General features: G+C 42.9%; 1 protein-coding gene across 1 annotated transcript; it reads left to right on the forward strand.

Annotated features, from left to right (window-relative positions):
* The first annotated feature begins 474 nt into the window (after positions 1-474).
* LOC106586353 (uncharacterized) lies at positions 475-2,410 on the forward strand. The gene is made up of 5 exons (XM_014173553.2): positions 475-821; positions 1,070-1,426; positions 1,592-1,652; positions 1,771-1,812; positions 2,054-2,410. Exons 1-5 carry the CDS (start codon positions 641-643, stop codon positions 2,118-2,120), a joined length of 708 nt encoding a protein of 235 aa, XP_014029028.1. The 5' UTR covers positions 475-640; the 3' UTR covers positions 2,121-2,410.
* The last annotated feature ends 13,881 nt before the right edge of the window (positions 2,411-16,291 follow it).

The following is a 16,291-nucleotide window of genomic DNA, read 5'->3' on the forward strand; positions in this document are numbered from 1 at the left end:
TACTTTTTCCCTCATTATCTTTCGGATACCCGCATAGTTCAATTTGAATGTTAGTAGTTATGTTATTGTCATTGTAAGCTTTCTTTGTTTAATTCCAGGTCAAGTTATCTGTCTGCAAACACGATATTCCTTACATGAACAGTACACATGAAACCAATGCATAAAAACAAACCACATTCATGGGTCTCGTATTACTCTTGGGCTGGTGTCATGTGATCCGTCAGAACATGAAAATGAATAGACGCTGATCTTTAATTCTCAGTCGTGGTCATGAGATACCCATGAGAATTGTTATGTGTGTCAATTTAGTTAATGCCCAACTTACTTCTCAGGTGTCACATGTTTAACAAAGGAAAACACTTTGTGATACCAGCGAATAGCAGTTTTTAACACATTTTCCTAGAGGCCTGAATCGAATGGTGAAACACAACACTGGGTGGATCTTTGGTACATTTAGGTAGTCCTTTGACCCATTTCAGAGAGCCAGCTTTATTGCCTTAACTTGGATAAACATTTTTAAAAAGACAAGAACGAGTCTTTGTCAAAGGTCACTCTCAAGGGGCTAGGGCGCCAAGAGTATATCTACTGTGCAACTCTCGTCTTCCCCCTCACAATTGAGGAAAGACCAGACAGAGACAACATGAAGATGCAGATGCTGCTGGTGTTGGCTGTAGCAGTCTTGATGATTCCCAGTCTGTCTGAGGGACGGATCCTCTCAAAATGTGAGCTGAAGAGCTTATTGGAGGAGGCGGCCTTCAAATTCAACCTGACTGAGAAAGCCAGAGAGAATTATGTGACAAACAAGGACTTTGTGGCTAAAAGTAAGTTACATTACATAACCCAATGATTTTTTTCATTCAACAATTGGAACAATTTCTTAAATGCTAGGTGCTGGTTTCACGGACCTCGGATTAAGCCTAGTCCTGGACTAAGAAACATTTCTTGAGATTCTCAAGATTCTTAATTGAAATGGCTTCTTATTCCAAGACTAGGCTAAATCTGTGTATGGGAAATCAGCCCCTAGGAGTCCGATTGTAAAGTAACTCTCAATTGTCATTGCCTCTTCCAGTCGTCTGCCATGTAGAGAAGGCCACAGGTTTCAACACCAGTTTTGTGACTCCTTGGAGGGATGATGATGGCCCTGATGACAGCCCTACCCACCCTGCTAAGGATGATAACCGCTCGACCCATCCTACCCACCCTGAGCACCCTCCTAGGAGGGGTAAGAGACACGCTGGGGATTCTCACGGGGATTCATCCAGCGCTGAAAGTCATCAGTTCAGCTCATCAAAAGAAGACTCCAGTGAAGAAGACTCCAGTGAAGAAGAGACCATGTACCTCTACGGCTTGTTTCAGCTGAGCGATCATGTGATCTGTGCCAACGGCTCCACTCCGTCTCTGAACCTTTGCCAGATAAACTGCAGTGGTGAGTTCAATAAATGTGACCTATCGAAACAAAATATGAAAAATAGCACAACAAGATCCTTAATAGAGTAGTTGGATGTTAGATTTGATCTTGAGTTTGGTTTTAGTTAAATGGCTTGTACGAGAGTCAGTGGTGTATCTCTGTTGTGCTTTTTTTTGTCTCAAGATTTGATTGACGACGACATAAGTGATGACTTGGACTGTGTGGAGACAATCAAACAGACAGTGTAAGCGTTTGGTTTTGAGGTTGATGTTTTTTGTACATTTTCTTATTGTGTTAATATACTGTCTGCAAGTGCAGCAATTCTTACTAACTTTTGGATTGTCCTTTTTTCGTTTAAACAGGGAAAGTGGGCCTGGTGATCATAAAAGGGCTCTAATGAGAATGTAAGTATGCAAATGCAAAATGTATGTTTTAAATTTTAAACAGAAATCTATTTTATTTCCATCATGTTGAATTGAAATTGGTTGGCATTCAATGTTTAAACGTGTGAAAAATTATATTAGAATGTCACTTTAGGATGTCCTTTAGTGATTTTTTTGCGAGTACCTCTAGGGGTGTAACTGAACATGGAAATGTAAATGCTTTCTGAGGTAATTATTAATATTGTTTTAATGATCCTTATAGGTTTAAGCTGCTCTTCCAGAAGGAATGTGTCATGACGGTTGCCTCTAGCTACTTTTCCGAGTGTTGAATGAGAAGCCATGTAAGATGACAACCCCCCAAAAGTGTATTTTGCACACTAATCGTTCACTCTCTAAACAATACATTGAGTTACATAGGGTGAATTTACACAGGCAGCCCAATTCGAAGCTTTTGCCCAATTATTAACCAATTGCAAAAAAAGACCAATGCCAAAAGATCATAATTGAGCTTCCTGTGTAAATGCAGCCATGGTGTGTAACAATTCGTTCTCATCAGCCTCTTTTTCACAAAGTACACCAAAATAGAATGTATGTAGAAAGAATAAAGTTTAACAGTATATTTCTTTGGTTTGTTTAATTATTTTGTGTTGTTGTTGTTGATGTGAACACCTGCACCTACTTTTAAATGCAATTGGGATAAATATATAGCAGGTTAAAGCAAGGCATACCTTGGACTAAACACTGGGATAAACTAAACAGGAAGAGGGTTTACTCCGCCCAAAATCTGTTCACGAAAATAAGACCATGATGTGAGGAATTTTTGTATGGAAGTCAATGAGAGTGTAAAATTTGATCAACAGAAAATGTAATTACTAATTTGCTACGTGAGTCTTACAGTGGATATCATAAGTATTCACCAACCTTTGATTTTTTTTAGATTGTGTTGCATTACAAAGTGGGATTGAAATGGATTTAATTGTGATTTTTTTTGTCATTGATCTAAAAAAATATTACTCCATAATGTCAAAGTGAAAAGAAAATTCTACAGTTTACAAATGAACTATTCACCCCCTTTGTTTAGGAAAGCCTAAATTATTTCAGGAGTACAATTTGGCTTAACAAATCACATAACAATTTACATCAACTCACAATGTGTGAAATAATAAGAATTGACATGATTTTTGAATGACTACCCGTTTTTCTATCCCCCATACGTACAACATCTGTAAGGTCCCTAAGTCAAGTACTGAATTTCAAGCACAGATTAAACTACAAAGACCAGGGAGCTTTTCGAAAGCCTCATAAATATTGGTAGACGGGTAACAATAACCAATCAGACATTGAATATCTCTTTAAGCATGGTCAAGGTCATAATTATTCTGTGGATGATGAATTAAACCACCCAGATACAACAAAGATACATTCTTCCTTCTGAACTGAGCTGCAAGACAGGAAGGAAACTGCTCAGGGATGTTAACATGAGGCCATTGGTGATTTTAAAACAGCTACAGAGTTCAATGGCTGTGATAGGAGAAAACTGAGGATGGATCAACAACATTGTAGTTACTCCACAATAAAGAGTGAAAAGAAGGATGCCTGTACAGAATACAAATATTCCAAAACATGTGTCCTGTTTGCAATAAGGTACTATAAAACTGAAAAAACGTTGGCAAAGAAATTAACTTTTTGTCCTGAATATAAAGCGTTATGTTTGGGGCAAACCCAACACAACACATAACTGAGTAACTGCCTCCCTATTTTCAAGCATGGTGTTGGCTGCATCGTGGTATGGGTACGCTTGACATCGGCAAAGACTGGGGAGTTTTTCAGGATTAAAAGAAATGGGATGGAGCTAAGCACAGGCAAAATCCAAGAGGAAAACCTGCTTCAGTCATGTAAGGGAATTTTTATGTTTGTGCTTTTCTGATAACTAACTAACTAATGCACGTGGCTGACTGTACAAATCCTCTCTATCAGTAGCTGCAATTTGGCAGTACGCCCAGACCTTGTTTTGAGAACGAACTAAAGATATCTCAGTTTCAAGGTCTCAGCTTAGAGAGAAGAAGCCTCGTGAGGTATTGGTCAGTCACATGTTATGAACCAGTATTGGTTGGCCACATGAATGAAACAAAACGGTAATGATTAATTAATTATGCTAAATCATGCAAATATAACATGTCTGTGTATAGTCATATACAGCCAGCAGCATACCACCCTGCATCCCACTGCTGGCTTGCTTCTGAAGCTAAGCAGGGTTGGTCCTGTTTGGTCCCTAGATGGGAGACCAGATGCTGCTGGAAGTGGTGTTGGAGGGCCAATAGGAGGCACTCTTTCCACAGGTCTAAAAAAATCAATAATATCCCACTGCCCCAGGGCAGTGATTGACACTCCCCTGTGTAGGGTGCTGTCTTTTGGCTGGGATGTTAAACAGGTGTCCTGACTCTCTGTGGTCATTAACGATCCCCTGGCTAAATTCCCAAGCCGTCCCTCATACAATCACAGTCACCTAATCATCTCCAGCTTACAATTGTCTCATTCATCCCTCTCCTCTATTATACAAGTTGTTGCTGTAAATGAGAATGTGTTCTCAGTCAACTTACCTGGTAAAATAATGGTTAAATAAAAAATAAGACTGGGATTGCCCATTCAGAGCTTCTGATTGACATGTGTACTATGGTGCATTGAGTTGGTTGGAACTTCTCCAGTGTGCTGACAATTAACATTGATTAATTTAAGATAGACTTTGAGTGTCCCTGTGTAAGAATTTCCACGACAGTTTGGCATGTTTGATGCTGCCTGCGGAGCTTTCCAGTGGGGGTCTGCAAGGAAAACCGGTGGTACATTTTATGAAGAGTGAGAGAAATTCCCGTCCGACCAAAAACGGACGAGGACCCGCCCAGACCCTTACTGTGAGCTGCCCAGGAGGAGAGACATCATCCACGAACAATTGAGGGACGGTAACTGATTTCAGTAAGTCAATTTAAATTAATCTGTATAAAAAGAAACAAAAATCATCAAAAAGAAAATCAAGGCGAGTAACGCATAAAAAGGTACCCATAGTCTTAAAGAGAGAAGACTATTCAATAGTAGTTTTAAGAGAAGACTAGAGCAAGGGCGTAAAGGTACCATGGAAAGCCCCACTGACACCTGTCTTTAGGCATTTACAAATGTCTTTGTGGTCTGCAGCCACAAAAAAATAACAAGGTATTTTTGAGTACGTGGTGTTATTTATATGTATAGTGAGTAGCAGCAAGAGAACCGATTACGGAGTGTGTTTGGGAATAGTACTAAGTGAATGTGGATGTGAAAGTTGTGTGACTGTGAGATATGGGATGTTAAGCTGAAAGATTGGTATTTGGATAACAAGAGTTGATTGCGCCTCCCGAGTGGCGCAGTGGTCTAAGGCACTGCATCGCAGTGCTAGCTGTGCCTCGAGAGATTTTGGGTTAGAGTCCAGGCTCTGTCGCAGCCAGCCGCGATCAGGAGACCCATGGGGTGGCGCACAATTGGCCTGGGTTAGGGGAGGGTTTGGCTGGCAGGGATGTCCTTGTCCCATCGCGCACTAGCGACTCCTTTGGTGGGCCGGGCACAGTGCACACTGACATGGTCACCTGGTGCACAGTGTTTCCTCCGACACATTGGTGCGGCTGGCTTCTGGGTTAAGTGGGCATTGTGTCAAGAAGCAGTGCGGCTTGATTGGGTTGTGTTTCGGAGGACGCAAGGCTCTCAACCTACGCCTCTCCCGAGTCTGTACGGGAGTTGCAGCGATGAGACAAGACAAGACTGTAACTACCAATTGTTGTTAGTTTTCCAGTTCTGTGAGCTGACTTTTCCAGTTCTGTGTGATCTGATCTGTAACGTTATCTAGGGGTCTGTCCAACACCGCCATTGGATCTACAGGTAGAGTATAACAAGTCTCAAATCAGATACGTAACATGTCTCAGAGGATAACGTCTCGTTAAAAATGAGGATAACATGTCTCATTAGTAACGAGGGTAACATGACTTTAAATTATATGAGGATAACATGTCTCATCATGTTTCATGTATAACGTTATTATGTATGGAGATATAAAAAAGAGAGAACTATTTCCGAATATGCTGTTAAACAGAGCTAGTGTAAATATCTAAACCCCTGTATGAATAGAACTGTAAGGGCTGTCGTGAGAGAGAGTGGACCAAGGTGCAGCGGAGTCAGTGTTCATCATAGAATATTTAATAGCAGAGAGAACACTATACAAAACGAGATAACTGACTGCCAAACAGTCCTGTCAGGTGCAAACACTAACAAAAACAATTACCCACAAAACCCAAAGGAAAAACATGCTCCTTATGTGTGACTCCCAATCAGCAACAACGAGCTTCAGCTGTGCCTGATTGGGAGCCACACACACACACGGCCCAAAACAAAGAAATACAAAAACATAGAGAAAAGAACATAGAACGCCCACCCAATGTAACACCCTGGCCTAACCAAGATAAAGAACAAAAAACCCCTCTCTATGGCCAGGGCGTTACAAGAACACTAGTCTAGAGGAGGAATTTGTGATGTAACACAAATGTACAAGGGTTATTATGATGAACTGAGGAAGTAAGAAAATAAAAATAATATTATACAACTAGCACACCCACATGTAGACGTATGTAAGTGGTGAAAAAAGTATTCTGAGGAATGTTCAGAGTGGTCCTTTTATGGATAAGGTTAAAGCATTGTACGGGACTTGACTTTCCCCTAACCAATAGAACTAATGAACGCTTAGAAGATTTCCTCCACCCTGGTAATGCATTTTGAAATAAGCCCATACCCTGTTAAATAGAACTAATGAATGTTGAACATGATTTTCTGTTAACTAAACTTAAAAGGCTACAATTTATTGTACTCCCGATGGAGTTTTCATTGATATCCCAAATTGTGACGTTCTAAACCAATTCTCAGGTACCGATTTTTTCTACTGGAAAGAGTAGAAGGGTTTTAGTTGATGGAGACTAGTGAAAGTAACAAAGTGAATGATGATTGGCTTTCAGATAGCAATCCAATAATGCAATATTTTAGTAATTTGAAGGAGTAAAACAGAGGGATTGAGCATTGGGACTAATTTTAAATTAGAGGCTGCTCACTCTTCAAGGCCTGGTCCACTGCTCTCGTGTTTAAGTCATCTGTTGTTTGTGATTAGAGATAACCTTCCTGTGGAACAATTAATAGCCGCCAGTACACACTGAACTCAAACAGGCTGTAAGAGACACAGTGGGGAAATTTTGGACAGTTTGTACATGATTGTACACTACCGTTCAAAAGTTTGGGGTCACTTGGAAATGTACTTGTTTTTGAAAGAAAAACACATTTTTTGTCCATTAAAATAACATCAAATTGATCAGAAATACAGTGTAGACATTGTTAATGTTGTAAATGACTATTGTAGCTAGAAATTGCAGATTTTTATTGGAATATCTACATCGTCGTACAGAGGCCCATTATCAGCAACCATCACTCCTGTGTTCCAATGGCACATTGTGTTAGCTAATCCAAGTTTATCATTTTAAAAGGCTCATTGATCATTAGAAAAGGCCAGCATCCCAGAGTCGCCTCTTCGCTGTTGACGTTGAGACTGGTGTTTTGCGGGTACTATTTAATGAAGCTGCCAGTTGAGGACTTGTGAGGCGTCTGTTTCTCAAACTAGACACTCTTGCTCAGTTGTGCACCTGGGCCTCCCACTCCTTTCTATTCTGGTTAGAGACAGTTTGTGCTGTTCTGTGAAGGGAGTAGTACACAGCGTTGTACGAGATCTTCTTGTTTTTGTCAATTTGTCATATGGAATAGCTTTCATTTCTCAGAACAAGAATAGACTGATGAGTTTGAGAAGAAAGTTCTTTGTTTCTTGCCATTTTGAGCCTGTAATCGAACCCACAAATGCTGATGCTCCAGATACTCAACTAGTCTAAAGAAGGCCAGTTTTATTGCTTCTTTAATCAGAAAAACAGTTTTCAGCTCTGCTAACATAATTGCAAAAGGGTTTTCTAATGATCAATTAGCCTTTTAAAATGATAAACTTGGATTAGCTAACACAATGTGCCATTGGAACACAGGAATGATGGTTGCTTTTAATGGGCCTCTGTACATCTATGTAGATATTTCATAAAAGATCTGCCATTTCCAGCTACAATAGTCATTTACAACATTAACAATGTCTACACTATATTTCTGATCAATTTGATGTTATTTTAAATGGACAACAAAATGTGCTTTTCTTTCAAAAACAAGGACATTTCCAAGTGACCCCAAACTTTTGAACGGTAGTGTATACAATTATTTCCTTATGAAGTTATCAAGAGATAATTCGATTTGATTTATTCTAATTTGTTTATTTTTGATTTAACAGGCAGTGTTGTTTTTTGGGGGGGATGCATGAATCACTGTCACATACTGACCAGTAAAGGGGTAATTTGTTATTGTAGTTTGGTCAGGACGTGGCAGGGGGGTATTTGTTTTATGTGGTTCGGGGTGTGTGTTTATGTAGAGGGGTGTTTGTTTAGAGTTTCCGGGGTTTTGGTCTATGTTCTATGTTAGTGTATGTCTATGTTCAGTCTACTCTATCTATTTCTATGTTTAGTTAATTGGGATTGGGCCTTCAATTGGAGGCAGCTATTCCTCGTTGCCTCTGATTGAAGGTCCTATGTATAGGGGTGTGTTTGTTATGGGAATTGTGGGAGGTTGTTTGTGCACAGCTGTGTGTAGCCTGCATTACTGTTTGTCATCAGTTCGTTTTTCTTGATTTGTTTAGTAAGTGTTCTAATAAAGTCATAATGAGCACTCAACCCGCTGCGCCTTGGTCCACTTCCTACGACGACCGTTACAATCACGATGTGAGTCGTGTCCAAAGGGGGAATTACCAGTCCCCTGGGGCCCTTTTTTGTCTAAGAAGTCTGGATTTCCTGAATTACAAATGCTCTAAACTAAACTGTTGTTCTGGTCTGTCCTCTCTCGAGGTTATGGCGAAGGTGACCATAGATGGTATCTAGGTGCATGGAAGATAATTCGGCTGAGAACAGAACAGTGTAAACCTCAGCACCCCCTCTAAAACGTCTGAAAATTGCGAAAATGGCGTTCAGTATGGTCCAGCACCACTTCTACTGTGAGACCTGAGTCCGAGCCGGCAACCTGTACACAGCATCCAAAAGCTATCAACTGCCTTTTCTCTCATGCTTTTTCTCTCAGGAGTGTGACATGGGTCCATTTGGAGAGGGATCCAGTCCAAACTTTTCTCATGCTGCTGGTATACTTGTAGGAAAATGGACAAGACATAATGGACTGTAAAGGACAGTGGCGGCTCAGGTGAGAGACATTATCAAGGGCCATCCACTTTGAACATGTGCCATTAAAAGGACAAACTGAAACACTATCTGAAGAAGAACATGAGGAAACACCAGGAAAGAAAGAATGAGTGCCGTGAAAGGGTGGTCAACCATGCCGTAATTGATTTAGGCTTATCTAAAATTGTTTATTTAGGGTATCAGGTTGATTGTGAAGGTCTGCACACTGCAAAATGTATAGTAATTTAGACTAAGAATGCATCTCATCACCTGTCATTACAACAGGTGATGAGAAAAGTTAGGGTCTTAAATTAAAGTGATAGAACCAACGTGAAGCACTAAGGACTGTCACTCTAAGTTTGGGTTAGATAATTTATCAATAGTTATAATTATGATTTGAAAGGCAAGGCTTCTAGAGACAGAGCTGTGCCCTAAACATGTTAGGAGAGACACTAGATTGGGGAAAGGTTAGCTCAAGCTACAGTCTCATTCTTAGCCATGTTGGTGTGAAACTGTTTTAACATGTGTTCACTTTCTCTTCCCTGTGAAATGTTATTAACAATCTATAATGCGATCTGCGCCTCTCTGGCTGGTAAGATTTCAGCAGCTATTATGTTTTCTGTTCCTCCAGAGGATGATGAAACTGCCAACTGTGGATGAGCCCCCATTTCCCCCTGTAGATACGGAAGATGAGTAATGACTGAAGGTTCTTTTCTTTAAATAAGTTGAAGGTAAACTCTTTACATGTTTACATTATGTGGAACACTGAGCTGATTTTTATTTATTTATTTATTTCACCTTTATTTAACCAGGTAGGCAAGTTGAGAACAAGTTCTCATTTACAATTGCAACCTGGCCAAGATAAACCAAAGCAGTTCGTCACATACAACAACACAGTTACACATGGAGTAAAACAAACATACAGTCAATAATACAGTAGAAAAATAGGTCTATATACAATGTGAGCAAATGAGGTGAGATAAGGGAGGTAAAGGCAAAAAAGGCCATGGTGGCAAAGTAAATACAATATAGCAAGTAAAACACTGGAATGGTAGATTTGTAGTGGAAGAAAGTGTAAAGTATAAATATAAATAATGGGGTGCAAAGGAGCTAAATAAATAAATAAATACAGTAGGGGAAGAGGTAGTTGTTTAGGCTAAATTATAGATGGGCTATGTACAGCAAGCACCAACCTTTTGAAGATCTTAGCAGAATTGTTAAAAACAACAGGGTTTTATATTTTGACTATGTTGATGTCCCAGGGACAGTTGGTGAAAAACATAGGTGATGTTCCACTAGACACAGGAAGACAAATTCACCTTTTAGTAGGACAATATTTGTATATATTAAGGATCCCCATTCTTCCTGGGGTCCAGCAACATTAAGACAGTTATATACAGTTTAAAATATTACATGACATTACATTTCACAACACTTTACCCAATACATTTAGTGTGTTCACTCAGGCCACTACTCCACTATCACATATTTACAGTACAACATCCATGTGTACGTGTGTGTAGAGTGCGTGTCTTATCATGTGTATGTGTCTGTGCCTGTGTGTGTGTCTCTCTTCACAGTCCCCATGTTCCATAAGATGTATTTTTATCCGTTTTTTAAATCAGATTCTACTGCTTGCATCACTTACCTGATGCAGAATAGAGTTCCATGTAGTCATGGCTTTATGTAGTACTGTGCGCCTCCCATAGTCTGTTCTGGATTTGGTGATTGTGACGAGACCTTTGGTGGTATGTCTTGTGGGGTATGCATGGGTGTCTGAGCTGTATGGTATTAGTTTACCGTTTTTCTCAATCGCTTTGGCTCAATTCTCCAATGAGAATCATTTTTTTCCAAACCATAAGTTCAAATCTCTGAACAATTAGTTTCTTGTTCACACCAGATTTTAATTCCTTATTCATTTAAGCAAATTGCATGTGTTTTGGGGTCACTTGGAAATGTCCTTGTTTTTGAAAGACAAGCACATTTTTTGTCCATTAAAATAGCATCAAATTGATCAGAAATACAGTGTAGACATTGTTAATGTTGTAAATGACTATTGTAGCTGGAAACTGATGGTTTTTTTTAATGGAATATCTACATAGGCGTACAAAGGCCCATTATCAGCAACCATCACTCCTGTGTTCCAATGGCACGTTGTGTTAGCTAATTCAAGTTGATCATTTTAAAAGGATAATTGATCATTAGAAAACCCTTTTGCAATTATGTTAGCAGAGCTGAAAACTGTTTTTCTGATTAAAGAAGCAATACATCTGGCCTTCTTTAGACTAGTTGAGTATCTGGAGCATCAGCATTTGTGGGTTCGATTACCGGCTCAAAATGGCCAGAAATAAAGAACTTTCTTCTGAAACTCGTCAGTCTATTCTTGTTCTGTGAAATGAAGGCTATTAAATAAGAGAAATTGCCAAGAAACTGAAGATCTCGTACAACGCTGTGTACTACTCCCTTCACAGAACAGCGCAAACTGGCTCTAACCAGAATAGAAAGCAGTGGGTGCACAACTGAGCAAGCGGACAAGTACATCAGTGTCTAGTTTGAGAAACAGACGCCTCACAAGTCCTCCACTGGCAGCTTCATTAAATAGTACCCGCAAAACTCCAGCCTCAACGTCAGCAGTGAAGAGGCGACTCCGGGATGCTGGCATTTTAGGCAGAGTTCCTCTGTCCAGTGTCTGTGTTCTTTTGCCCATCTTAATATTTTATTTTTATTGGCCAGTCTGAGATATGGCTTTATCTCTGCAACTCTGCCTAGAAGGCCAGTATTCCGGATACGCCTCTTTACTGTTGACATGGGGGAACATCACAACCCTGAACAACAGCTACATGCTCGTGGAAGAGAAAGATGAAGATGTGTAAGAATGCGTTGTGGTGGTGTTAGGGGAAGACATAATAGAGGAAGAGGTAGAAGGCAAAGAATAAGAGTCCCTGAAGAAATCAGAGCCACAATTGTGGACCGTGTCATAAACCACGGTCTTACAATGGAAGAGGCTGGTCGGAGAGTAATGTAAACAGTGTCATCAATTGTGCAAACATTCTGTAGGGAAAACAGGTAAATATGTACTTGTTCTTTACTTTTGTTATAGCATTTCATTCACAACAATACAGCAACTATTGTAAAGGTAAATGCAAGTCTGAAATCACAATGTACCGTAAGATATGTATGAGGAATATACAGTAATACAACACAATTTGAACACAATATACTATCTGTAACATGATCTATTTGTGAATTCTACATGTCATATATAGGACTGCACAAGGACCTCATGCTGGTGGCAGAGCAGCAGTATTCAGCCATCAGCCAGAACAAGAAATTTGCAACATGGTCATAGCCAACAATTCCATGACACAAAGAGAGATCCAAAGTGCAATCATAAATGACAAAAATATCTTAACAAATATAAATTCTGTCAGCATTTCCACTATAGAGAAAAGTTTTGAAAAGAAAGCAAATGACTATGAAACAACTCTACAAGGTTCAATTTGAGAGGAATAGTAACAGAGTGAAGGAGCTGTGGTACCAGTATGTCCAGGTAGGAGCTGTGGTACCAGTATGTCCAGGTAGGAGCTGTGGTACCAGTATGTCCAGGTAGGAGCTGTGGTACCAGTATGTCCAGGTAGGAGCTGTGGTACCAGTATGTCCAGGTAGGAGCTGTGGTACCAGTATGTCCAGGTAGGAGCTGTGGTACCAGTATGTCCAGGTAGGAGCTGTGGTACCAGTATGTCCAGGTAGGAGCTGTGGTACCAGTATGTCCAGGTAGGAGCTGTGGTACCAGTATGTCCAGGTAGGAGCTGTGGTACCAGTATGTCCAGGTAGGAGCTGTGGTACCAGTATGTCCAGGTAGGAGCTGTGGTACCAGTATGTCCAGGTAGGAGCTGTGGTACCAGTATGTCCAGGTAGGAGCTGCGGTACCAGTATGTCCAGGTAGGAGCTGCGGTACCAGTATGTCCAGGTAGGAGCTGCGGTACCAGTATGTCCAGGTAGGAGCTGCGGTACCAGTATGTCCAGGTAGGAGCTGCGGTACCAGTATGTCCAGGTAGGAGCTGCGGTACCAGTATGTCCAGGTAGGAGCTGTGGTACCAGTATGTCCAGGTAGGAGCTGCGGTACCAGTATGTCCAGGTAGGAGCTGCGGTACCAGTATGTCCAGGTAGGAGCTGCGGTACCAGTATGTCCAGGTAGGAGCTGCGGTACCAGTATGTCCAGGTAGGAGCTGCGGTACCAGTATGTCCAGGTAGGAGCTGTGGTACCAGTATGTCCAGGTAGGAGCTGTGGTACCAGTATGTCCAGGTAGGAGCTGCGGTACCAGTATGTCCAGGTAGGAGCTGCGGTACCAGTATGTCCAGGTAGGAGCTGCGGTACCAGTATGTCCAGGTAGGAGCTGTGGTACCAGTATGTCCAGGTAGGAGCTGTGGTACCAGTATGTCCAGGTAGGAGCTGTGGTACCAGTATGTCCAGGTAGGAGCTGTGGTACCAGTATGTCCAGGTAGGAGCTGTGGTACCAGTATGTCCAGGTAGGAGCTGCGGTACCAGTATGTCCAGGTAGGAGCTGCGGTACCAGTATGTCCAGGTAGGAGCTGCGGTACCAGTATGTCCAGGTAGGAGCTGCGGTACCAGTATGTCCAGGTAGGAGCTGCGGTACCAGTATGTCCAGGTAGGAGCTGTGGTACCAGTATGTCCAGGTAGGAGCTGTGGTACCAGTATGTCCAGGTAGGAGCTGTGGTACCAGTATGTCCAGGTAGGAGCTGTGGTACCAGTATGTCCAGGTAGGAGCTGTGGTACCAGTATGTCCAGGTAGGAGCTGCGGTACCAGTATGTCCAGGTAGGAGCTGCGGTACCAGTATGTCCAGGTAGGAGCTGCGGTACCAGTATGTCCAGGTAGGAGCTGCGGTACCAGTATGTCCAGGTAGGAGCTGCGGTACCAGTATGTCCAGGTAGGAGCTGCGGTACCAGTATGTCCAGGTAGGAGCTGTGGTACCAGTATGTCCAGGTAGGAGCTGTGGTACCAGTATGTCCAGGTAGGAGCTGCGGTACCAGTATGTCCAGGTAGGAGCTGTGGTACCAGTATGTCCAGGTAGGAGCTGTGGTACCAGTATGTCCAGGTAGGAGCTGCGGTACCAGTATGTCCAGGTAGGAGCTGCGGTACCAGTATGTCCAGGTAGGAGCTGCGGTACCAGTATGTCCAGGTAGGAGCTGTGGTACCAGTATGTCCAGGTAGGAGCTGTGGTACCAGTATGTCCAGGTAGGAGCTGTGGTACCAGTATGTCCAGGTAGGAGCTGTGGTACCAGTATGTCCAGGTAGGAGCTGTGGTACCAGTATGTCCAGGTAGGAGCTGTGGTACCAGTATGTCCAGGTAGGAGCTGTGGTACCAGTATGTCCAGGTAGGAGCTGTGGTACCAGTATGTCCAGGTAGGAGCTGTGGTACCAGTATGTCCAGGTAGGAGCTGTGGTACCAGTATGTCCAGGTAGGAGCTGTGGTACCAGTATGTCCAGGTAGGAGCTGTGGTACCAGTATGTCCAGGTAGGAGCTGCGGTACCAGTATGTCCAGGTAGGAGCTGCGGTACCAGTATGTCCAGGTAGGAGCTGTGGTACCAGTATGTCCAGGTAGGAGCTGCGGTACCAGTATGTCCAGGTAGGAGCTGTGGTACCAGTATGTCCAGGTAGGAGCTGTGGTACCAGTATGTCCAGGTAGGAGCTGTGGTACCAGTATGTCCAGGTAGGAGCTGCGGTACCAGTATGTCCAGGTAGGAGCTGTGGTACCAGTATGTCCAGGTAGGAGCTGTGGTACCAGTATGTCCAGGTAGGAGCTGTGGTACCAGTATGTCCAGGTAGGAGCTGCGGTACCAGTATGTCCAGGTAGGAGCTGCGGTACCAGTATGTCCAGGTAGGAGCTGCGGTACCAGTATGTCCAGGTAGGAGCTGTGGTACCAGTATGTCCAGGTAGGAGCTGCGGTACCAGTATGTCCAGGTAGGAGCTGCGGTACCAGTATGTCCAGGTAGGAGCTGCGGTACCAGTATGTCCAGGTAGGAGCTGTGGTACCAGTATGTCCAGGTAGGAGCTGCGGTACCAGTATGTCCAGGTAGGAGCTGTGGTACCAGTATGTCCAGGTAGGAGCTGTGGTACCAGTATGTCCAGGTAGGAGCTGTGGTACCAGTATGTCCAGGTAGGAGCTGCGGTACCAGTATGTCCAGGTAGGAGCTGCGGTACCAGTATGTCCAGGTAGGAGCTGCGGTACCAGTATGTCCAGGTAGGAGCTGCGGTACCAGTATGTCCAGGTAGGAGCTGCGGTACCAGTATGTCCAGGTAGGAGCTGCGGTAGCAGTATGTCCAGGTAGGAGCTGCGGTACCAGTATGTCCAGGTAGGAGCTGCGGTACCAGTATGTCCAGGTAGGAGCTGCGGTACCAGTATGTCCAGGTAGGAGCTGCGGTACCAGTATGTCTAGGTAGGAGCCTCATGTGGGCATCGTTCCATAACTCTTCTGCACACCTGAACCACTTATCCACCGCAGGAACTTCGGTCTGGTGCGGAGTGCACGGAGCCAGGGCTGGCTGATAACATAACCCAGAACATACTGGAAAGGAGTCAGCCCAGTGGAGGAGTGTCGCAATGAATTCTGGGCGTATTCTGCCAAAGGAAGGAATCGGGCCCACTCCCCCTGCATGTCCTGGCAGTGACTCCCTCAGGAATCTCCCCAGCTCCTGGTTCATCCTCTCCACCTGCCCGTTAGACTGAGGCCAGTACCCAAAAGTGAGGCGGACAATATGCTAGTTTATCCATTGGAATGGGACCGCCAACTCGTGGTAGACACAATATGTATTGTATCCTACAGAAAGCTTCTATATGAAGGCTTTCCAAACATGGGACTTGAATTTGGGGCTGTGTTAAGAAATGATGTCCTGCGGAAGGCCATAGTGCCGGAAGACCTGCTGGAACAGTGCCTCAGCGAGTCTATGGACAGATGTGACCAAGACCGCTGAGGCACGGGAAGGGTAAGTTGTTTCGCTGCTGGAGCGTGCTGGAGAGTTTTGAATTGAGTACATACTGAACATGTACACCTTACATTGGTATACAATATACAGTATACATTTATTTCCAATGGAGCACATCTTACTAAGAATGAGCAATTTACTGAAAGTACCAATGCAGCCGTTTTTAATCTCAATATCAAATCAT

The sequence above is a fragment of the Salmo salar genome, chromosome ssa02 (genome assembly GCF_905237065.1).
Source record: "Salmo salar chromosome ssa02, Ssal_v3.1, whole genome shotgun sequence".
NCBI lineage: Eukaryota > Metazoa > Chordata > Actinopteri > Salmoniformes > Salmonidae > Salmo > Salmo salar.

Bases quoted from the DNA above. Each gene is read 5' to 3' on its own strand.
- LOC106586353 (XM_014173553.2), top strand. From the start codon at position 641: ATGAAGATGCAGATGCTGCTGGTGTTGGCTGTAGCAGTCTTGATGATT. The intron at 1,653-1,770 runs GTAAGCGTTTGG...TCGTTTAAACAG, and splicing joins GAGACAATCAAACAGACAGT to GGAAAGTGGGCCTGGTGATC. The intron at 1,813-2,053 runs GTAAGTATGCAA...TGATCCTTATAG, and splicing joins AAAAGGGCTCTAATGAGAAT to GTTTAAGCTGCTCTTCCAGA.